The sequence below is a fragment of the Homarus americanus genome, unplaced genomic scaffold, assembly GCF_018991925.1.
Source record: "Homarus americanus isolate GMGI-L3 unplaced genomic scaffold, GMGI_Hamer_2.0 scaffold2783, whole genome shotgun sequence".
Lineage (NCBI taxonomy): Eukaryota > Metazoa > Arthropoda > Malacostraca > Decapoda > Nephropidae > Homarus > Homarus americanus.
In genome coordinates this window covers 69,875-94,516 of record NW_024752905.1, presented here as the reverse complement: position 1 = coordinate 94,516, position 24,642 = coordinate 69,875, and the positions used below count along the sequence as shown (strand labels likewise).

Genomic DNA, 24,642 nt, shown 5'->3' with positions numbered 1-24,642 from the left:
CATAATTGTTATTGATTTTGTTGTTAATGATCGTAATAGCACCATTATTTTTGTAGATATTATTATTGTTATTATTGATCTGGTGCGTAGTAGGTGGTAGGCAGCTATCAAACAGGGAGGTACTACCACCTGGGAAGATATTGGAAGCATAATGTGTTGTCTAATGGTAGACCCTGCTGCCATATGTGACCAAGTCCCAGGTTGATGATCTGACTTTCTGCCTCATTTACACACAGTTGCTGGGTCTCAATTGTTTCTCTTACTTTGACAACACAACTGACATATATCGTGTCTCACTGTTGATGTTTTTAATTTTTGTATTTATTTATGGTCCTTTATGTTATTATTAATTTTAATAGTATTATTAATATTTTCTTTTATTGTAAATTATTTATTTGTATTAATTTTTATTCATTTTATTATCATTATTATTTTATATCCCCTCAGGCCTTGATGTGGGTCATTATAAAATGACCTGTGCCCAGGTGAACTAATGCCCGTAAAAAATATTTATTTATATATATAGATAAGACCACACAGAAGCACCTTAGCTTTCGTCTTTTTATAAGAATATGATTAATATATCGTTTAATATATAATAGTGCATATATTTCTTTGATATAGTGGATCTCTCTCTCTCTCTCTCTCTCTCTCTCTCTCTCTCTCTCTCTCTCTCTCTCTCTCTCTCTCTCTCTCTCTCCTCCTTACGTCTCTTAAAGTCTGTTTCTGTGTCCTGCCTTATCGTGTCTTTGTCACTTCTTGTCGTCGTAATTTGTTTCATTTTCCTCGTTTATTGTGTTGTATTGTTCTCTTTTATCTGTGTGTGTGTTTTATCACGTTTTCTTCTAGTCTCCAATTATTGCAGTTTTACTTATCCATCTTTATTTACTTATTCTTTTGCTATTCACTGTTATTTGCTGCCATCATCTGGTGTCCCTTCTCCACTACTTCTTCCCCCTATCTTACCTCTTCCTCCCCTCCTCCATTCTCCTTCCTTTATTCTCCTCCCTCCCACATCCTCCTCCTACCATAACCTTCCTCCTCTTCCCTCCTTTCTTCCTCCTCCCCTCTCTTTCCCTCCACCCTCCTCCGTCCTTGCCTCACCTATCTCTCCCCCATATATCTCCTTCTCCCCCATATATCTCACCTCTCCCCCATATATCTCACCTCTCCCCCCATATATCTCACCTCTCCCCCCATATCTCACCTCTCCCCCCATATATCTCACCTCTCCCCCCATATATCTCACCTCTCCCCCCATATATCTCACCCCCGTATCCTCCTGCCCCTACAGGTTGGCTGGGGGGGTTGTCGACGTCGGTGGCGCTGCTGGTGTCACCCCTCACCATCGCTGTGTGTCGGAGGAACTCTACCAGGCTGACGGCGGTGTTAGGGGGCCTCATCACCGCCCTAGGCTGTCTCTTCACCTCCTTCGCCAGCCAGTTCCACCAGCTCTTCTTCAGCTACGGGACTGTCATAGGTAAGTGGGTCTTGGGGTCCTGATGCCTGATAAGGGATACGGTACCTTGATATGGTTTGTTTAGTTAGATACTGTGGCGATTCTTAACAATTCCAAGAAGACTGTTAGTTAGACACGTACTAAAATCATCACCAAGGAATATCCAATAGTGAAGTATAACTCTTCCTGTTAACCAATATGTTTTAAAAAGTTGCCATAACGAGACCGTGGCGCCACCTGAAGGCAGAATTACCAACTTTCCAAAGAAAACGTTTATAAAATGAGGGCAGACTATACTGTTTATTGAGTTACATTATTTTTTTTTTTTCTACCCTAAAAGAAAAGGTAGATACTTCATGAAAAAATGTATTCCTTCTTCTCTCCCCCTTATAGGTATTGGGGTGGGCATGACTCGGGACTCCTCGACGCTGATGGTGGGTCAGTACTTCAAGAGGCGGCGAGAGTTCGTGGAGATCATCGTGGTGAGCGGTAGTGGCCTGGGCATTACTGTTATGTCTGTATTCATCCGAGGAGCAATAGGGTGAGTTGAGAGACTTTACTTTTACCTTGACTAAACTTGTATCTCCTAATGTGACTGATATTTTTTTTTTACGTGAGGGAGTTATATTGTTTTTTATTAATATTACCTTTATAATTATATTTAGTATTTGTTTTATTATATTAATATCATTTGTGTTGATATTATTATTAGTCAAGCCCATCGGACACACACACACACACACACACACACACACACACACACACACACACACACACGCTTATGAGCAAACAGACACAGAGAGAAAACCAAGAATCAGAATTAAGAGAGACGGAGGATAAAAGAAAAACAACATAAAACGATAATAATAAAGAAAGAAAGAGATAAATCAAATAATAAACCAATCTGATCAAAAGATGGTAGCAGGGATGATGAGGAAAATCAGTTCCCATCAAACATAGAGACACGGGTGATCAGGAATCATGTGTGATCAGAGATGGAGGTTGTTAGTGGAGGGCATTGATCATCAGTGTCATCCCTATCTTTCTATTGGTCAGCGTCGAGAAAATTGAGAGGGAGGAAGAGAGATGTGAGAGGGAGGAAGGGAGAGAAAGGGTAGGAGGAAGGGAGAGAGAGGGGGGAAAGGGAGGGTAGCAGCAAGGGAGAGAGAGGGGGGGAAAAGAGGGTAGGAATGAAAGAGAGATGAATGGGAGTGGAGGGTAAGAGAGATGGAATGAGGGAGGGGGGGAGAGAGAGAGGGGGAGAAAGGGAGGGAAGGAGCAAGGGAGAGAGAGGGAAAAAGGGAGGGTAGGAGCAACGGAGAGAGAGGGAGAAAGGAAGGAAGGGGGTGTGGAGAGAGAGAGAGAGAGAGAGAGAGAGAGAGAGAGAGAGAGAGAGAGACCCTTCCTCACCCTCATATATGTCAAGTTGGTTAGATTAGATTGCCCACAAGGGGGCTAGTTTATTGGGCACCCCCTTACACCCTGTGCAAGGTGAAGCGCAGAAGCGTTTACAGCGCCCAACAGGGAAGCATGCTAAGTTCATGCTTGCCTTTATGTCTCATGAGTTAAGGGCGTAGAAGCCTGAAGAGTCGAGGGCGTAGAAGCCTGAAGAGTCGAGGGCGTAGAAGCCTGAAGAGTCGAGGGCGTAGAAGCCTGAAGAGTCAATGGTGTATGTCATCAAGTTATTGGAAGCTCCAACAACTCCCTGAATACTAATTCGCAACTTTCGACTTACAATAGGTACCTACTTTACTGCTAGGTGAACAGGGACTAGCGCCCCCTTGTCAAGTTGGTCCACTATAAGAGTCATACGTGTTATCAAGAGGTCAGAGTGGTGTAGATAAGACGGTGTGAAGAACAGAAGATCAGCAGATGACTGGCCCACACCGTGTTGGCCCAGCGTCTTGATTAGATTAGAAAAATAAGATCACCTGAAAATTAACCCAACTTATCCTTACCTTACCTTACCTTACCTTACCTTACCTTACCTTACCTTACCTTACCTTACCTTACCTTACCTATCCCTACCTTACCTATCAACACCCCCCCTCAAAAAAAAAAAAAAATAAATAAAAATATATATATATATATATCCCTAAATTAGTTGTGTTTTGGGTTGATCTGTCCGATATGCTGAGTATAAATTAAAACCATTGGAGAATATTAATACAAATACTCATAAAAACAAATAAAAATTAATAAAATATAAATAAACATTGTAAATTAGTTAAGTAAGAGATGCTATATGAATTAATTAGATAAGAGAAGCTAGGTATTGATTATATAAATTCACGTGTTAGAAAAATTTGGAATGAAAAATGTAGATTATAAATATGGAAGGAAATTTTTCACTAGTAGAATATGGTGGATTAAGATTAACGTAAAGTAAGATACAGGAAACATTACAAATAAACATTGGGAATAATTAATGAGATAGAGAGACTAACATTAAACAGTGTACATTAGTTAAAGAAGAGACAGAGACAGACAGAGAGAAAGACAGAGAGAAAGACAGACAGACAAAGAGACAGAAAGAGGGAGATACAGAAAGACAATTACAAATAGAAATACAGTTACAGAGAGAAAAACAGACAGACAGACTGACAGTAAAACTAAAGGTAAAATAGACTGGACTAAAGGAACAAGACCTCAGGAAAATCGGAATGGTTGAGAGGGAAAGGAAGACGAATGATAAGGGAGAGGAGGAGGAGGAGGAGGAGATAAATTTGTGGAAGGTAGAATTGGACGAAGTGAGAGAGAGAAATGAGAGGCAATAAAGATGAGTGAGTGAAGGAAACTCTCAGTGATCATATACTGTATACGGTGTTGGTGTGGAGGACTGAGGGAGGAGGTGAAGGAACGGAGGGAGGGTTGGAGGAACGAGTGGAGAGCTGTTTGCTATGGATCCACAACAACGTAATGATGTTGGTAACATTGTTTGTAACTTTGTGGGATAGCGATGTACATATATACACACATATGTATACAACTTACACATCAAAATAAACTGAACATACGTCACCCACCTCCCCTTCTACCTCTCCATTCCTCACCCTCTCCCCCTAGGCTCTCGGAAAACCACTAATGATCCTTTAATGAGGGTGATTAGCGGAAAAGGGTCATTAGTAGAGGTGATAGAGGAAACCTGGCCAACACGCTAGCCTCTTGTCAGGTCACGTGAGGGTGTGGAAGGAAATGGGGGTGTGTGCGAGAGAAAACGGCTACTGTTGTCACGAGGTTGTCAGTGGGTGTTGGTGGCTACTGTTGTCACGAGGTTGTCAGTGGGTGTTGGTAGCTACTGTTGTCAGGGACTCTCGATATAACGGAATTCATATCTATATAATTCGTTTTATGGAGGTTTCACACATAAAATACTATCGATATAACGGAATTTCTCTCCCTGTAGACCTCTTGAAGGGAATTATTTATCATATGAATAAAAAATAAATAAGTGTGTGACTGTCTGGAAATCAGGAAGAGAGTGTGGTCCACTTGCCTAGATTTAAATGTGTACGGTCCATTGATCTGTAATAAGGTCGGTCCACTCTCCTAAAATATAGGTGGTCCAGTATCCTAAAACATGGTCCACACACACACACACACACACACACCGAAGCGGTCCAGTCCCCTTAGAAAATGGCCAGTCGAGTGGTCCATATCTCGTAAAGTCGTCTTGCTGGAGCCCATTACCTCTGAAGGGTCTTTTTTTCTCCCCTTGGCTGGACGACCCCCAATAAAATTAAACCCGCGTGGACGACAAGGGAGTCAGCCAGCCAGCCAGCCAGCCAGCCAGCCAGCCAATCCTCTCTCCTTCACCACCTCCCAGCAAAACGTACTCCAGAAGTCCAGAACAGACCCTCATTCCATCCCCCCTTCTCCCGCCCCTCCCGCCCCTCACGCCCCAAAGTCGTTCCCATTCATTATAATTGTCTTAAGTGGCACACGAATTATGGCGATATAACTCCCAATTCTTTCCCTTCGGTTAAATTATCTCCTCTCTCTCATTATCTCCCGTCTTGTGGATTACCGTTTGCTCACATCTCTCACTCGCCCTCTTTCTTCCCTAACCTAACCTAACCTAACCTAACCTAACCCACCCGGACCCAGTACATCCTTTAATATTTTTGCTTCGGTCATTTTCAGCCATTAAGCTCTCCTCGTAATGGTCTTTATCTTAGGAATTTCTGCACATTATAAGAACGTGTTTCTCCAGGCTGACTATATATATATATATATATATATATATATATATATATATATATATATATATATATATATATATATATATATATATATATATATATATATATATATATATATATATTTCCCCAGGTAAAGGTAGCTTCTTGGGTAAGGTCCGGGAGGGGGGGGAAGGAAGGAGGGGAGATGAATGACTTAACTGTGGTGATATTTCTAACCGGGAGCTGTGATCAAACTTGTTCTCAGAGTGGTGCATTGTGGGAGGCTTGCTGACAAGAGGTTCGTATAATTCACAGTGTAGATGGGTGGCCGTATAGCTCTACCCTGACCTTAAATAATCCTGCCTCTACCCTCCCCTACCATGCCCCTACCGTGTCCTTGCTCTCCCCTGTCTTTCCTTTACCCTACCCTACCCTACCTTAACTTACCTTACCCTACCCAACCCTACCCTACAGTACCCTATACTACAGTACCTTACCCTACAGTACCCTACCCTACAGTACCTTACCCTACAGTACCCTACCCTACAGTACCTTACCCTACAGTACCCTACCCTACAGTACCCTACCCTACAGTACCTTACCTTACCCTTAGTACCCTACCTCACCTTACCTTACCCTACCCTACCCTACCACACCCTGCCCTACCACACCCTACTCTACCCTGGCCTTCAATTATATCACACTAGAGGCCCTCCTTCATTAGCGCTGCTCCCGACGCTGGTAAATCTGTCAGGTTCCCGGGAAGATGAAAGTTGCTCTCAAGACGAAACCTACTGATTCAAAAACAAAAGAAAAGATAAAAAAAAAAAATAAATCAACAAAGTAAGAACATAAAATTAATACGATATAAAACAAACAAGAATATAATATATAGAGAGAGGACAATAAAGGTTGATACACGGATGTAAAGACAATGATGCAATAAACTCGGTGGTATGTACTGTGGGTTCAGTCCTTTCATATTTTCTTACTTAGGTCTTAATGATTTTAATTGTGTCTTGGGGATGTTAGCGAGGCATTAGGACTTATCAGTGTGTGTGTGTGTGTGTGTAGAGGTAGGTCGTCATCTCTCTGTGCCTGACACCCGCTTTGTCACGCCTCCTTCGCCAGCAGGTTGAAGCACCTCTGTGATATACTGTATAACCACTTCTCCTACCTCTCTCCCTCTCTCATTTTTACCCTCCTCTCATCTTCCCCCCCCTCCCCCATACCCACACCCTCACTGTCCCGTATCTCTCTCTCTCTCTCTCGTTTTCCTTCTTGTGTCCGGCTGTTCCTTCCAGACATTTATTTCCTCCTCTGTCTCCTCCCGTTTCTCATTTTTTCTCCATCTCTTCATGTTTATTGGTTCTATATATCTCAGTTCTTCTCTCTAGCCTGTTTCTCCTCTCTGGATCAAGGTGAAACAATGAGATAACCTTGATAATGTGTTCCAGTGTTGTACGGTCGTATGTATGTATGTATGTAGGGGGTCTGGGGAGTGTAGGTGGGTGTATTAGGGGTGTAGGTGTGTGTATGTGGTGGGGGTTTAGGTAATTTTGATCCATGAAATACCTCAAATTAATTTTCTTTTGACCAATGAGTTTCTTGAGAGAGTTTTCCTTTACCTGTTGAACATATATAGGGTGTCCCAGAAAAATGTCCCTGCATCCTTCCCTGCCTGTACCTGCTCCCTACCTCCCTCCCTACTTCCCTCCCTACCTGCTCCCTGCCTCCCTCCAACACTCACACACTCTGTCACTGGCGGTGTTGAGGGTCAAGAAGCTCCCACAGTCTAACACACACACACTCCCATTTCTCCTCAGCTCCATCGGGTGGCGTCTGGGGCTACAGGCGGTGACCGGAGTGATCTTCCTCACCTTCCTGATGGGGACATTCTACCGCTCGGCGTCCCTCTACCACCCTCAGCGCCGGGCCATCCTCCACCTCAAGAACCAGAAGAGGAAGGTAAAGGAGAAGAACAGGCCGGACGACAAGCCGCCCTTCTTCGACGTGGCCACCCTCAAGAGCCGCACAGTCCAGATCCTCCTTGTGTCCATCGGCCTATCGTCCTTCGGCATCACCACGCCAATAATATACCTGGTGAGTGATATACCTGGCCAGTAATATACCTGGTCAGTAATATACCTGGCCAGTAATATACCTGGTCAGTAATATACCTGGTCAGTAATATACCTAGTCAATAATATACCTGGTTAATCTAGTATCTCCAATGAAAGGAAAATTTGACTTGCCATCCCATAAGAATCCTTTGAGTAATCTACTGCAGCAATGCCCTTAACATGTTCAGGTCAGGGGGCGTCTATATACAGTATGTCAGTCAGCGTGAATGTGTGTGTGTGTAACAAACCATACAACCTCTTATGGTCGCTGCATGGAATGTCAGGAGTTAAACAAGGGTGTGTACTGGCACCAACCTTCTTTTCCTTCTTCTTGGCTGCCTTCCTTACTCGTGCCAGTGCCCATTTAGCCAGCGGGGTGAACATCGAGTACGGGGTGAAGGGGGTCTTTTTAACATAAGACGACTCCAGGCAAGAACAAAGGTGTCGGCAGCTTCCATTACTGAGCTTCAGTATGTAGACGACCTCACCCTTGTTGCTCACACTGAACACGACCTACAGGAGATCCTGAACACCTATGCTGACTCGTATGCACACTTCAGCCTTGAGGTGATTGTACACTCGCACCAAAAAGTATCGGTGCAGGGTGTGATCGACGACTTTCGAAACGATACGTATATACTGTGATATGTCGGGAAGGTTGGTAAGTGTATCCTCATAACCCCCTCCCCCCTCCACTAGGTGTTGCCATATGGCTGACAATCAGTGTGTTTGTTTCCTCTTTTCGGATTGTTGCTTTGTGTCGACTGAATCATGAGCGAGGGTTCGGTCTCGGTGAACGTGGGTATAAAACAGAGGCAATATGAAGCAGTAGAGATCTACACATGCCAGACGACATGGAAACCTCAGAGGAAACACGAGGAGCTATTATTGCCCTTCATAACGAAGGGTTCGGCGTCACAAATATTAGCCAGCGGGTTGGTGTCCACAGGAACACCGCTGCACGATGGATTCGGCGATACCTCGAAACTGGCGCTACGGACGACAGGTCTCAGAGCGGCCGTCCACGCTGCACCACAACTCAGGGCTGCCAACATACGGCTGGAACAACTCGCCTTTCCCAATACCTATCGTCACTGGTCTCAAATTGCTCACACTACAGTATGCACCGATACTTTTTGTTGCGAGTGTACGTAAGATTCAGATTCTCTATCAACCTGCCCTTGGTTCAGACACACCTCCACCATCCATCCATCTTAACGGTACTACCCTCTCTAATGTTGACCACTTTCGGTATCTCGGCTCCCACCTGTCTACCACCGCAAACATCGATGAAGAGATTCATCTTCGGATCAGATGTGCATCTCAAGCCTTGGGCGGACTCCGAAATCGTGTCTTCAGCTGTAGGGAGCTGAAAATTATCTACAAAGTTGCACGTATATCGAGCAGTGGCCCTACCCACCCTACTATTTGGCAGTGAGACAATGGTCACATACAGGAGGCACCTCAAGGCACTTGAAAACTTTCACGAACGTAGTCTACGTTCCATCCTCCGATTTCGCTGGGAAGACAAGAGAACAAATGCCAGTATTCTTGCTGACACCAACTGTAGGGGCATCGAGGTTACCATTATCCATGAACAACTACGTTGGACTGGCCATGTTACCCGCATGGACGACAGTAGACTGCCAAAGCAGTTACTTTACAGTCACCTAATGAATAGTAAACGTAACGCCGGCGGGCAACTGAAAAGGTATAAGGATAGTCTTACGACAAACCTGAAAAGGTGGCAAATCGACCTCCTCACCTGGGACTCGATTACTCCACATCGTAACGCTTGGAGAAGCACCACACGAGAAGATGTCAATTCTTTCGATTTAGCCCGACTTCAAACCAAGGCAGACAAGCGCCAACGTCGGAAAGAAGCTGCCACCGCCCCTCCCACAGTAGTTGGAGCCCTCCACATGTGCAACGAATGTGGACGACGCTGCCGGTCCCGTATCGGTCTCTTTAGTCACCTCAAAACTAGGTGACATCCCTAATAACTCATATCATTGTATCATAGCTGGACGATTGTCATACTCGATTCCGAGTGACAACAAAGTAGTAGTTGTGTGTGTGTGTGTGTGTGTGTGTGTGTGTGTGTGTGTGTGTGTGTGTGTGTGTGTGTGTGTGTGTGTGTGTGTGTGTGTGTGTTATTATTTAATTTGTTTATTTTTTGCGTTTCGATCTCTGTATTTGTGTATCTGTCTCTGTATACGTATCTATCTGTATGTGTTTGTATTCATTTATCTGTCTGTCTGTATGTATGTGTTATTCAGTTTTTGTGTATCTACCTGTCTATCTATTGTTATCTGTCTTTATCTTTGTAACCACCTGTCGTGTGTGTTTTTTGTTCCTTTATTTATCCTTCCTCTTCTTTCGTCTCTTCTTCTTTACTTCCTCTCCTTCCTTTTCCTCTCTCTCTCCCTCCTTCAACACTACTAGTAATTTCTTTCTCTCAGTGTTTATGTCTGTGTCTCATCTGCTAGTCTAATATGTCTTATTAAATGTCTTTATTTTGGTTAATGTCTCGACTTTACAGAGATAATTGGGTTACAGTAAAACCTCCATATAACGGATTTTTCTCTCTATATAATCCGTTAGATGGGATTTTCGCATCTAACGGACATTCGATATAGCGGATTTTCTTCACCATACAGTCCGTTAAATTGCTGTATGATTAATTGGTTGAATTGGTTATTCCTGGTTCCCTACAAGAATGTCTCCTAACCTAACCTAACCTAACCTAACCTAACCTAATCTAACCTAATCTAACCTAATCTAACCACCTTCACCGCCCTCTCTTAACAGGCACACCAGGCGGAGGAGGAAGGGCTTGGAGAGGTGTCAGTACTCCTGCTGCAGACGTACTTGGGGCTAGGCTGGGTGATAGGGTGCTGCGCCTTCGGGTTCGTGGTGCTGCAGAAGAACACAGAATGCAGGGTAGGGCGCCAATACCTGTGTCAAGCTTCCATGTTCCTTTGTGGGATATCTACCTTGGCTTTCACCGCTGTCGAAGGTTAGCACTTGAGAGAATTCCTTTGTGTGTGTGTGTGTGATAATTGAATTTTCCCCACATTCAGCAGCTAGTTTCTTGTGCACTTCCTACTCATCCTTAGCACAGGTTCACAAAGGGTATTTATCAGACCCCCCCAATAGTCAGGATATTGTGGCGTTGAATGTCGCAGAGTATTTCCAGTATATTGTTTGTTTAGTTCGGTACATACTGTAGAAGTTTCAATAGCTGCTACTCGATGCGAAATTTGGATACAGCTTTGGTACATCAGCTTGTGTGGCAGGGGGGGGGTGGGGGGGTGTTTTAAAGGCTTGAGGCTATTTCCTTAAGGTGTGGGACATCGTTTTTAAGGAAGCTTCTTTGTCTCTCGATATTTTTTAGGGATATTTTGTTGTCTGAAGATTCGTTTATATAGTTATCATCGTTGGAGGCTTTGTTTTAGAGGGTTTTTAAGGAAATCACATTTTAGGAAGCATTCTTAAATTTCAACTTGACTACTCTCTCGAACTTTTCATAGGAAGTTCATTGTATAGGTTTCAATAGAAGTTTCATTTTGCGGGGTTCCAATAGAAGTTTCATTTTACACGGTTCTAATAGGGTTTTCATTTTACGGGGTTCTAATAGGGTTTTCATTTTACAGGGTTCTAATAGGGTTTTCATTTTACGGGGTTCCAACAGAAGTTTCATTTTACGGGGTTCCAACAGAAGTTTCATTTTACGGGGTTCCAACAGAAGTTTCATTTTACGGGGTTCCAACAGAAGTTTCATTTTACGGGGTTCCAACAGAAGTTTCATTTTACGGGGTTCCAACAGAAGTTTCATTTACGGGGTTCAACACGGGGTTCATTTTACGGGGTTCAACAAGTTTCATTTTAGTTCCAACAAGTTTCATTTTGCGGGGTTCCAATAGAAGTTTCATTTTACACGGTTCTAATAGGGTTTTCATTTTACGGGGTTCTATTGGGTTTTCATTTTGCGGGGTTCCAACAGACGTTTCATTTTACGGGGTTCCAACAGAAGTTTCATTTTACGGGGTTCCAACAGAAGTTTCATTTTACGGGGTTCCAACAGAAGTTTCATTTTACGGGGTTCCAACAGAAGTTTCATTTTACGGGGTTCCAACAGAAGTTTTAAACAGGAATAAGTTCATTTTTAGAACTAACATGTCATTCCCATTTGATTTTTATATATTGTGAAAGGAGGAGGTGGAGGAATGAAAGGAGGAGGAGGAGGAGGAGGAGAGGTGAAACTTGTCAAGGGATAAATCTCGGTAGTTATTATTTTAGTGTTTATGTCTTTATTCTTTATTTTTACCATATTTTCCTCATTACTTTTACCCCATCTTTATCACTTTTCTTCCCTCTCCTATCGGATACATCGTTTATCTCCCTCTTCCACAAAATTCTCTCTCTCTCTCTCTCTCTCTCTCTCTCTCTCTCTCTCTCTCTCTCTCTTGTCATTTTCTCATAATTGACCATCCCATATATTTTATGCAAGCTTTCTCCTCAATCCTCTCTCTCTCCTTCCCTCAAATCCTCTCTCCTCCCTCCAAATCCCTCTCCCTCCTCAAATCCTCCCTCTCAATCTCTCTCCCTCTCTCAAATCACTCACTCCCTCAAATCCTCTCCTCCCTCAGTCTCTCTCTCTCCTTCCCTCAAATCCTCTCTCCCTCTCTCAAATCCTCTCTCCCTCCCTCAAATCCTCTTTCCCTCTTTCAAATCCTCTCCCTCCTCAAATCCTCTCTCCCTCCCTCCAAATCCTCTCTCCCTCCCTCAAATCCTCTCTCCCTCCCTCAAATCCTCTCTCCCTCTCTCCAAATCCTCCTCTCCCTCCCACTCAAATCCTCTCTCCTCTCTCAAATCCTCTCTCACCCTCAAATCCTCTTTCCCCTTTCAAATCCTCTCTCCCTCTCTCTCAGATCCTTTCTCCCTCCCTCATCCCCTCTCCCTCAAATCTCCCTCCTCAAATCCTCTCTCCCTCCCTCATTTCCTCTCTCTACCTCCCTCATATCCTTTCTCCTCCCTTATATCCCCCCTCAGATCCTTTCTCCCACTCTCAAAATCCTTTCTCCTCCCACTACATCCTTTCTCCCTCCCCTCAAATCCTCCCCTCCCTCAAATCCTTTCTCCTCCCTCAGATCCTTTCTCACTCTCAAATCCTCTCTCCCTCCCTCACATCCTTTCTCCCTCCCCAAAATCCTCTCTCCCGTCCTTCCCCGCCTCTACTTTCCATCCTCCACCATCAATCCCTCTTCCCAAACCCCCTATCGCCTTCCAACCTCCAACCCCCCTCCACCCCCTGAGGTTTATTTATCACCCACCATCCTGATCTGCTTCCCCTCGAGGCTATCGACACAACACAACCCGTGTCTAATGATTTCCCGCTTGGATTTAATCTCGGGTCGTGTCGTGGAAAAATGTTGTTTAATGTAGCTGCGAGAGAGGGCGGTAACGTAACACACTGGGTATTACGGAATTTACGGGACGGTTGCCAGCATGATACTGTACATCTCATGATTACATATACTGTTCTTTGGTTGTTCATCTGAGTAAGAATGTTCATGTATCGTCAAACAGTAGCTTAAGTTATCTTAATAGGGGAAGGTAGTGATCTGCTTTTGGTACTCTACATATTGTGAGAGAATAAGAATACAAAAGTTTAGATCATTACAGAAACTGATTGAATACAGCTGAATGATGAAGAAAACTGAGTCGCCTGAGGATTAGATACCCCATTTTTTTTTTTTTACACGGGAATTAGCCCACCCGAGCACAGGTCAAACGACCCACAACGGAGCCTGGGGGGCGAAAAAAAGAATGGAAAGAAATTGAAAATATAGAAAAAAAGGTTATATTGTATTAATCTACACCACGGAGATTTAAATGAAGATTAGACACCCCAGTTTATTTCACCCTAAAGTTAACCTAACCCAACCTAACATGACAGGAACTACAAGTCAACCCCCCCCCCCCAGTGAACACGCTGTAACCTAAGCTCTGAAAGTCAAACATTGACCCAAGTGACCTAAACTCTGGGAGCCAGTGAGATAGACATTGACCTTAATGACCTTAGCTCTGGAAGTCGACTGTTGATGTGGGTGATCTGACCTTGCCTGTTCCCAGCAGGTTACCACGGCTATGTGCTCTTTGCATGGCTGTACGGCATCTTCTGCGGGGGGTTCCACTACTCCCTCAAGATGTACACCTACGAGAAGGTCCGCGCCAGGAACTTCGCCAGGACGTGGGGTTTTGTCCAGTGCTCTCAGGCCATCCCCACGGCTATTGGCGTCCCCATAACAGGTGAGATTTATATCAATTGTTTACATCCACCCAAAGTATATGCACCTCAACTTATTTCACCAAGTGATTAAACAAGCTAACCTAACCCCTCCAGGAAGCATTAGGGTGTTTAATCATCAGGTGAAGTAATCTGGGATGCTTAATCTTCAGGTGATATATACTATTTAAGACTACATCTTATCCCCCCTTACCCATCGAATCTCCTCTCTTCTCCCCCACCTTTCCTTCAGGGGCTTGGTCTTCCCATTAGACGCTGTGATTCAAAAATGGTGGTAGTGTGGTGTGATTGGCGGTAGTGTGAAGTGGTTGATGGTAGTGTGAGATTGTGATTAGTAGTAATGGAGGCTGTGGATACTGGTAGTGGGGATTGTGAGTGGTGGTAGTGTGGTGTGGGTGGTTGTAGTGTGAGGTGGATGGTAGTAGTGGTGAATGGTGGTAGCGTGGGATGGATGGTGGTAGTGTGTAATGGATGGTGGTAGCGTAGGGTGGATGGTGGTAGTGTGAGGTGGATGATGGCAGTGTGACTTCTTCCTGAGGCGGAAAACTTCCTCCTAGAATCTCAATGTGGCTTTAGGCTATCATGTGGCGTCACTGACATGATCTTTGCTGCCCGCCAGATACAGTAAAGGTGCAGAGAACAGCGTCGTGACCTGTACATGGCCTTCATCGACTTAACCAAGGTCTTCGACTCGGTCAACAGGGAAGTCCTCTGATGAACCCTCAGCCATTTTGGCTGCCAACCAAAATTCATCGCCATTGTGAGGCAACTCCATGATGGCATGAACAACAGTGTCCTGCACGATGGCACCCAGTCTGAGTTCTTCCCCATCCAAATGGGGGATAAACAAGGGTGCATACTGTCACCAACTCTCTTTTCCATTTTCTTGGCTGCCTTCCTTACTTGTGCCAGTGCCAATTTAGCCTGTGGGGTGGACATCGGATACCGGATGAAGGGTCTTTTCAACATAAGACGACTCCAGGCAGGAACAAAGGTGTCGGTAGGCGATTTTATTCTTGCTAGTGCCAGACGGTTTTATTCTGGCCTCCGTCAGACGATTTTATTCAGCTTAGGGTAACCTCCCGCAGCGAAGGGGTTAACGGCACTGCCCTCTCTAATGTTACCCACTTTCTGTATCTCAGCTCCCACCTGTCCACCACCGCGCACATCGATGAAGAGGTTCAGCATCGGATCAGATGTGCATCTCAAGCCTTTGGCAGACTCCGAAACCGTGTCTTCAGCTGTAGGGAGCTGAAATTATCTGCAAAGTTACACGTATATCGAGCAGTGGTCCTCCCCACCCTGCTATATGGCAGCGAGACATGGGTCACATACAGGAGGCACCTCAAGGCACTTGAAAACTTTCACCAACGTAGTCTACGTTCCATCCTCTGAGTTCGCTGGGAAGACAAGAGAACAAATTCCAGTATTCTTGCTGATGCCAAATGTAGGAGCATCGAGGCTATCCATTATCCATGAACAACTACGCTGGACTGGCCATGTTCCCCGCATGGACGACAGTAGACTGCCAAAGCAGCTAGTTTACAGTCACCTAACGAATAGTAAATGTAACGCTGGTAGGCAACTGAAAAGGTATAAGGATAGTCTTAAGACAAACCTGAAAAAGTGCCAAATCGGCCCCCTCACCTGGGAGACGATTACTCCACATCATAACACATGGAATTAGCCCGACTGCATAACGAGGCAGACAAGCGCCAACGTCGGTAAGACGCTACCGCTGCCCTTCCCACACTAGATGTAACCCCCCACATGTTCAACATCTGTGATCGACCCTGCAGGTCCCGTATCGGCCTCTTAGTCACCTCGGAACTCATCATCGTTGGTGACAGCTGTAATAACTCATATCATTGCAACATAGCTGGATGATCGTCATACTCGGTTCCAAGTGACAGCAAAGTAGTAGTAGTAAGGGATAAGGAAGAAAGTGATCACAGTGTTGGATGGATATATTTTCAGCCCATTCACTATCCCTGCGATGGATTGTAGGGAGAAGAGCAGCTAAATGTACTATTCTCTTTTGGTAGGTCATGCTGGGCTTATATTTAGGCCTAAGAGATCTTGATTGCACAGCCATCATTTCGAGAATTAGTTATTGATTGATCTCAATAAAAAGATTTGCAAATAAACATGTGTAATGCTTTGTGTCTTATTTTTATCTTTAGTTAACTATTTTTTTTTTATAATTTATTGTGGAATTATTTTAATATTTGAGACAATAATTTTTTGTTACTTTTTACTTTCAGTATTTGAGTACTTTATAAACGAGATACTTTTTTACTTTTACTTGAGTACATTGAACTTTGGATACATTTACTTCAACTAGAGTACCATTATTCCAATGTAACATTACTTTCACTTAAGTAACAAAGTCTGGTGCTTTTGACAACCATGCAGACTACCCCACCCTCTCGTCATCCGCAGGTTACATCAACATCGGTTATGGAGACAAGGCAGGCTACTACTTCTCCTCCACCTTCGTCATCTTTGGCTCCATGACCATATTCCTTATAGACATACATAGGAGGAACGCTGCCAAGCACAAACACTCACGCAAGTAAGATTATTTTTACTATATTATTATTATTGTTGTTAATTTAATTATAATTTTTATACAATTATTTACTTATTATTGTTGTTTAAATAGTCTAGTGTTCATATAAACAGGGATTGAGTAGATAATGACAGAAATATTAATGTGCGAAGTTGAGGGTAGAGGGGCCATGGGAAGGCACAGACTGGGATGGATGAATGAAATTAAAAATTGGGTCCCCAGAGAGATACAAAACCTTAGAGGATTGGTAAGAACAGCCCGAGAACGTTGAGAGTGGAGGACTGTGGTCACCAACCCTCAGATGTGAGGCCATTACTCTGATTGATCGTGAGTGATTATTACAGGTATTAATAGAACTGTATTTGTGAGTTAACTATTCAATTGTTATTATTTTTGTTAGTTATTCAGTTATTATTGTTGTTATTATTATTATTATTATATATTCAGTTGTTATTGTTATTATTATTATTATTATAATTATTATTATATATTCATTTATTTGTTAATTTGCTTATTTAAAGTATTACTACTGTTTTAGTTATCTAACTACAGTATTATTAGTTTTTAAGTTGTTTATGTTTCAAGTATATATTTATAAGTTTAGATTTGAGTTAGGTGATTTTATATTATCGTTTACACCGGAGTTCAAGTGGATTCCTCAAGGTGGTTGATCCCTTCTGAACTGGAAGACAGAAAAAAGACATGCATCCAGTGTTATCTGCATTTAGCTAAAACCTCACTTCTTCAGACCACCACCTAGCCATCTTATCCAGGCTGTCCAACCCTTCGACAGGATATCAATGGACTTCGTTGGACCTGAACCGTCAATATCTAAAAACAAGTACCTTTTACTTGTGATTGATACTTTTACTTTTATCCTCTTCACCTGTGGCTCGTTAGCCGCTTGGACGGTTGATCACGTCTTTGTTATGCTCTGTTGGCAATGTATCTGAACATGCTGATCAAGTCTGGTCTTGAAACAGCTCACACTTGATGCTGTCACAACACTCTCTGGCAGGTTTTCCCAAGAGTGCATGACTCTCACTATGAAAAAGTTTGCCCTCACAGTTTTCTGGACTTGCTGCTGTGACCCCTTGTTGGGCGGGCGTCCGCCAGCTCCAGGTATGGACACTCGACTGAGTAGTGCCCTTTGGGTTGTTTATGCACCTCCTGCTTCCCCTTTACATACCATAGTGTAGACTTGTCTGCTCAGACAGTGACCTGACCTTATGCTTTCACAAAGGTTTTCTTCTTGTTTGAATATCCCTCCTCCATACATTCTGACCGAGGCACTCAGTACATGTCTTGAGAGGTGCATAAATTCCAAATGGATAAAGAAGTTATTATGACTCCTACTACCCCCTATCATCTAAAGGGAAATGAACAGTGTGAAAAAAAATTTTTAACAATCAGGAAAGCTGTTAGGCTGGCTCTTTGATCCTGCAACTTACCCGAAACTCAACAGGAAATGATACTTGTCACAGTTCTTCATTCCATCCGCTCATTACTCCTACCGCTGCTAATGAGAAACCTCAAGAAAGATTGTTTTCTTTTCCCCGGAAGTCAATCAACAGTTACTTCCATCCCTCCTGGCTCTCACCTCCTGGACCTGTGTTATTATGCGTGTTTGTAGATAAATGTAAAAGTCCCTCTGGTAGAATCGGTGGTTCTCATAGGTGTCACTCAAAATTATGCTCATGTACGTTATCGTAATAGCCGAGAATCTGTCTACCCAAGATCTTGCTCCCCCTGGGAAAATAAATGATTCACTGTCCAGAGATAGAGTTGAAGATACCACAGTGGGCGTCCAAACCTTTGGAGATGCATCTGGGTACACTCATGAACTACCTGACCTTGATTTACCTATAATTGAGGAACCTCTCCATCATTCAACTCGGCTAAGGAACCTCCTGAAAGTATGAATTTGTATGTTGTCTTAGTTCTTGTAATTCTTGGGGTTTTCAGGGAATATTTACACTTGTAAGTTACACCTTCTACCATATTAGTTATTAAAGATTGTATATACTAGTTTTATGGGTAGTAGATAGTAGGCAGCTATCAAACAGGGAGATATTACCGCCTGGGAAGATATTGGAAGCATAATGTGTTGTCTAATGGTAGACTCTGCCGCCATATGGTATCACAAAATTTGTGGCCAAGTCCCAGGCTGCTCATCTGACTTTCTGCCTCATTTACACACATTTTCAGGGTCTCAATTGTTTCTCTTACTTTGACAACACAACATACATATATAATTTCCCACTACAGGGTACCTATATTGATAATATTTTTTCATTTTTGTATTTATTTATGGTTATTATCATTATTATTATTTTTATTATTATTATTATTATTATTATTATTATTATTATTATTATTATTATTATTATTATTATTATTATTATTATTATTATTATTATTACAGTAGTGCCCCAATTTACGCGGTCAATTGAACCCACAGGGTACCGCGGAAAGTGAAATCCGCTTAAATGGAACAACAGAACATATGGGATTAATTCCAATAGAGACTGGCCCGACCCCCAAACTCCACTTTTTGACAACACACAACTATGTTGTAGTAAAAATTTTATCTTAACTTTATGATGGTATGCACAAACAAGTAATATAGAAGAGGTTAGGTTAGGAAAACTAAAAGTTAGGTGTAACACTTACGTTAGTAGAAGAGATGGGTCGGCATACGGAGATGGAGGCTGGTTCCGAGGCAGAGGGCAGATTACTGGCCCTCAGGTGACTCACCATTACTAGGTGCATCACCATCACTATCAGTTACAGTTGTCAGGGCTTCCCTGACAAATCCCTCAAAGTCACCTTCACTGTCACTATCACTGGCTCTGGCTGGCTGTGGTGGGTTGCGGCAGAGAGGGGTAGGGATGCATGGCCAATCACAGTCCGATACGTCATATGACGTCAGTGATAACGCAACAGAGACATGCACTGCGCAACCTTACCACGCGGCTTGCCCAGGCGGAGGCGGGAGGAGGGAGGAGGCGGGAGCAGGCGGGTGGGGCGAATCTAAAAATAGCGTCAAGCCGGACACTCTGCGTGTATAAGGGTAGATGAACCGCGGAAAGTGAAAGTTCGGTTCTGGCGAGGCACCGCGTATATCAGAAATCGCGTAAAGTGAAACCGAGTAAAGCGGGGTAATATTGTATTATTATTATTATTATAATATTTTTGCCCCCCAGGCCATGATGTGGGTCAGTGACCTGTGCCCGGGTGGGCTAATCCCCGTAAAAAAATAAAAATAAAAAATAAAAAAATAAATATTTATATACTGGCGTGCGTGTAATTAGCCTATGTTGATACAGACCTGCATGCCAAATTTCTTTTAGAAAGAGACCTACTGTACAGTATCACTCTTACCCTGAAATACTTAAGTCTTCAAGAACCATCTCTTTGAATATTTAGTGTTTGATTAGTATATTTACTAACCTAGAATACACACTTAATACTTTTATCCTCTTCGCCACTGATAGGCTTGTTAGCCACTTGGGCGATCGGTCACGTCTCTTTTCATTTATCTTCTTCACCAAAAGATCGGCTCGCTAGCCGCCCAGGCGATTGGTCACGTCTCTGTCACGTACTGTTGGCAAATACTGGGCATGCACCTGCTCCTGAATGTACCTGAACCCGCTCCAGTGTTGATCAAGTCTTGTCTTGAAAGAGCTCACACCCGGTGCCGTCACAACACTCTCTGGTAGATTGTTCCAAGAGTTTGCAACCCTCACTCCAAAAAAGTTTGCCCTCACGGTTATTCTGGACTTGCGGCTTCTTCAATCTTGAGCTGTAACCCCTTGTGGGGCGAGCATCCGCCAGCTCCAAGTAAGGACACTCAACTGAGTAGTGCCCCCTGAGATGCTTATACACCTCAACTAGGTCCCCCCTTGCTTGTCTGTAGTATAAGCTAGGCAAGTTCAGGCGCTCCAATCTCTCAGGGTAGCTGAGGTGCCGAAGTGCAGGCACCAGTCTGGTGGCCCTCCTTTGAGCATTTTTAACCAACTGACAGCCCCTAGCATATCTCGGGGACCAGATGGGGTGACAGTACTCCAGATGGGGAAGCACTTCACTCCTGAAGATCGTTATGAGGGACGGACCGTCTAGATATCTGAACGACCTTCTTATAAGACCCAATAATTTATTTGCCTGATTTACCTTCTTCTCGCAATGGCCCGAGAACTTCAGCTCATTGTCAACATACACACCTAGGTCCTTCTCACACACAGTCTCAACTAGTGCAGTTTCTTCATCCCGTTGGAACATATGATATGCCTCCTTACCATTGGTACGCCCCAGGTGCATCCTCTTACACTTCGTGACATTGAATCTCAGCAGCCATTTCTTCAACCATTCCTGGAGCCCACAGAGGTCCTTCTGCAGTTCTTCACAGTCCGCTTGGTTCTTAATTTCCCGAAATAACTTGGCGTCATCGGCAAACATTTGTATGGAGGAGTGTACAACTTCAGGCATGTCATTTATGAAACAAACAAACAACAGCGGGCCCAATACACTGCCCTGTGGTACCCCACTTGTGACAGGTACAGATGACGATTTCGTGCCATTAATCACCACACAATGCTTGCGGTCATGTAAAAAGTCTTCTATCCACACTAGGACATTTCCCCAAATTCCGTACCCTTCCAGTTTGATTTTCAGCCTTTCATAGGGTACACTGTCGAACGCCTTGGCAAAATCTAGGTAAATATTGTCGATATTACCACCCCGTTCCAGAATATGGGTCTAAATATCCAATACCTTGAGCAATTGTTTTAAGCAGGAGCGCCCCGGCATAAAACCGTGTTGGCAATCTTTTACAAGGTTGTTTTGTATTAGATGTTCCATTGCATCATCTCTGATAATACTCTCAAGTACTTTACATATTATGCTGGTCAGGCTCACCGGTCTATAGTTGTTCGTGGAGCGACGATCGCCCTTCTTGAAGATAAGACTCACATAAGCCACTTTCCATTCATTGGGGACCATTTGTTCATCCAGGCATTTACAAAACTGGATCTTCAAGGGCTCTGCAAGCTCGTTGCACAACTCTCTTAGCACTCTAGGATGCACCATGTCAGGTCCGGGATTCTTATGGACCTTTAACTTGGACAGTTTATTTCTAATACCCTCTTCTGTGAACACAATGTGGGTCAGTGCTGTGTCGAACCGTCTGTCCTCAAACACAGGAAGGTTAGTTGCATCCTCTCTCGTGAACACCGAGGAAAAGAAGCTGTTCAATGCCTCAGCTTTATCCTGGTCAGAATCTGCGTAACTACCATCAACCAGCCTCAGGTCTGATACTACTACTACTCGCGTTTTCAATTTCGACTTTGCATAGCGGTAAAATGCCTTTGGGTTTGACTTGACCTCGCTTGCAACCAGCCTCTGGAACTCCTTTTCAGCCCTTCTACACTCTATCTTTGCTTGGTTTCTGGCTCTTGCATACATCCTCCTGTCTTGCTCATCGTTTGACCCAACCCACATCTTGAATTTCTGGGTTTTCTTCTTAATTTTGTCGACTGCCGCATGGTTCATGTGTAGGGATCCCCTCGTATTCCTAGAAGCACTGGGTTTGGTCTTGGGTATATATTTATCGATCAAGTGGGTCACTTTACTAGTTATGATATTCAGCGTAGTGTCTGCGTTCTTGTACCTTAATAAGTCAGGCCAGCGGATACCCCTCATCTCTTCCCTCATCCCATTGTAATTTCCCTTGTAATATTTGCACCTTGGCCTGGCCTTATCCTGAACTAGGTAACAGTTAAATCTGAATGACAACACTGTATGGTGACTGGTGCCAACAGGGGCAAGGTGTTCCAGTTTGGCCACCATACCCTCCTCGTTTGTTATGATGAGGTCAAGTGGCTTGGGTGTTTGCTCCCCTCTGTAATGTGTCGGGTCTCTTAACATGTTGGAACAGAAAATTATCTCTCAGAGTTTCTACGAAAAGAGTAGCAGGGTTATTCAAGTCATTCGGGGTGGACTCGTTTCTCCAGTCGATGTCGCCATAGTTAAAGTCCCCCATGATAAGGAGGTGGCTAGGGTTGAGCATCGCCGAATTGTTTATTAAGGTTCTTAAGTTCCTTTGATTTAGTGGACCACAGTTTGGGGATCTGTAGATACACCTGACGATAAGTAAGTCCCCTCCCTTTAATTTAATTTTACACCTCTTGGACTCTTCAAAAACATCCTCTCCCTGTACTGGCCTTAATTATTAAAGATCAGTAGCCCTTCATTACATCAATGGCACACTGTTCTTCTCAGGTGTCCATCTTTCGACTGTAGTCTTCTCCTCCCCCTTCCTTTCTGATTGTCTCTATTTCCCACATTACTTTATTCCTCCTCTGCCTTTCCAGTCTCCCCTTCCACCGTCTTGAGTACACGTCTTCCCTTCTGTGTCCTCTATATCCATCTCAGGCTGTTATCCCTTTCCATCTTTGCCCATCTAGGCTTCCCTTCCTGATATTTTTGCAACATTCTTTCTTCTACCTTCTTCACTTTCATTATTTTCACCTTTTTTTTTTTACATATCCATTTTAGCTTATTTTGTCTCATTCCCACTTTTGACAGCACTGTATACACACTGTACGTACCCATTTTTCTTTTATAACCTTTGACCCTAGTGTTCCTGACTGCAGTGTTCCTCAGTTGCATAACTATCTTGTACATAACTATCCTGTGCATTGTTGCTTGTTAGATATAAAAACCTTATTTATTATGTTTGTCTACATTGTCAAACCTATCCCAACCTTCTCTAACTTATTTATATACTGAACAGTTTATTTGAAATATTTATTTTCTGCCCTGACTGCCTAAGAAATACTCCCTCCATTGCTTTTTTTCAAGTAATCTTACACTGTATTTGTTTTCCAGATCTGGCGGTAGCAACACCTGTGTTAAAGAGACGTGTCCAGAGAGCCGGAGGCGGGACTCCTTGGCCCAACTGACCCGTGAACCACTCAAAGCACACACTTCGTCCCTCGCACTCCTTCACCAGCGATCCATTGCCTTTGAAACTCCAGAGGCAAGGAACAAACCTGAACTCACATGTATTTCTGAAGAAGGCATAGCAGACATGGATATCCCTGATCACCTTTTAGAGGATCTGGAATACCTCGGGGATTGTATTACTTCATGTGACAAAGTTGAGAACTATCTCTTGATGAGTGAATATGAAAACAATCTAGTAAAAACAAATGAAATACCTTATATCTTAGATAGACGAGGGAGAAAACGTCTCATGTCCATAACGAAGCAGTCGTCTTCATTTAATTGTAAGGACTCTCCCAAAAAAATAGATAAACCCCCAGATAAAGGAGGTGCCGCCTCTTCCTCCTCTTCGTCGTCTTCCACCCATGAGGCTCCCAGTGCAAGCAACCAGAGAGCACAAATTAAATCGGGCAACCACCGCAGTATTACAGTGATTGAGGAAGCGTCGGTATGAGGGTGGAATGAGATGGTTCATTTTACCTCACAGTCAGCAAGTCGCCATCTTGGCACTTGTTTTGTGACTTGTAATTGTTTTCACCATTGGCATTTATTTTAGTAAGCTATTGTTTACTATGTAGTATGGTGGAAATGTGTTGAAAATGCAAAACTCTTTGCAATAGACATAGTTAGCATTTTTGCAGAAAAAACTATAGTCCTCCTAAAGTGAAAAAAAACAAACAATCATTTTATGACAGTCTGAGAGATGAGTCCTTAGTATGAAAGAAGATATTTGGATGTATAGCTAAAGAATAATACTCTAATAACATTCAGTGTGACCAGTAGAAATTATGCATATTACAGTACAGTATATACAGCATACAGCACTGTAAATGTGTCCTTTACCTTTGAAATTTCTCTCTTCATTAGAATGCCACATTTGTCCAGGAGTAGTATTTCAACAGAAAGTTGTTTCTGGTTACCAAAAATGTTATATTGTTACCAAGAACTTGTATTCTAGTTTTGAAGAAGTTAACAACCACTATCCACAA

At 43.3% G+C, this 24,642-nt stretch overlaps 1 protein-coding gene across 2 annotated transcripts; it reads left to right on the top strand.

Moving 5' to 3' along the window:
- Positions 1–1,297: 1,297 nt before the first annotated feature.
- Positions 1,298–24,642, top strand: LOC121855221 (monocarboxylate transporter 12-like). Of its 2 annotated transcripts, none has more exons than XM_042350090.1 (7): positions 1,298–1,480; positions 1,853–2,000; positions 7,467–7,743; positions 10,575–10,782; positions 13,902–14,078; positions 16,519–16,651; positions 23,537–24,642. In XM_042350090.1, exons 2-7 carry the CDS (start codon positions 1,867–1,869, stop codon positions 24,105–24,107), a joined length of 1,500 nt encoding a protein of 499 aa, XP_042206024.1. In that variant the 5' UTR covers positions 1,298–1,480; positions 1,853–1,866; the 3' UTR covers positions 24,108–24,642. The 2 variants fall into 2 exon arrangements, with proteins under 2 accessions (XP_042206024.1, XP_042206022.1); XM_042350088.1 differs by having other exon boundaries at positions 1,346–1,480; positions 13,905–14,078.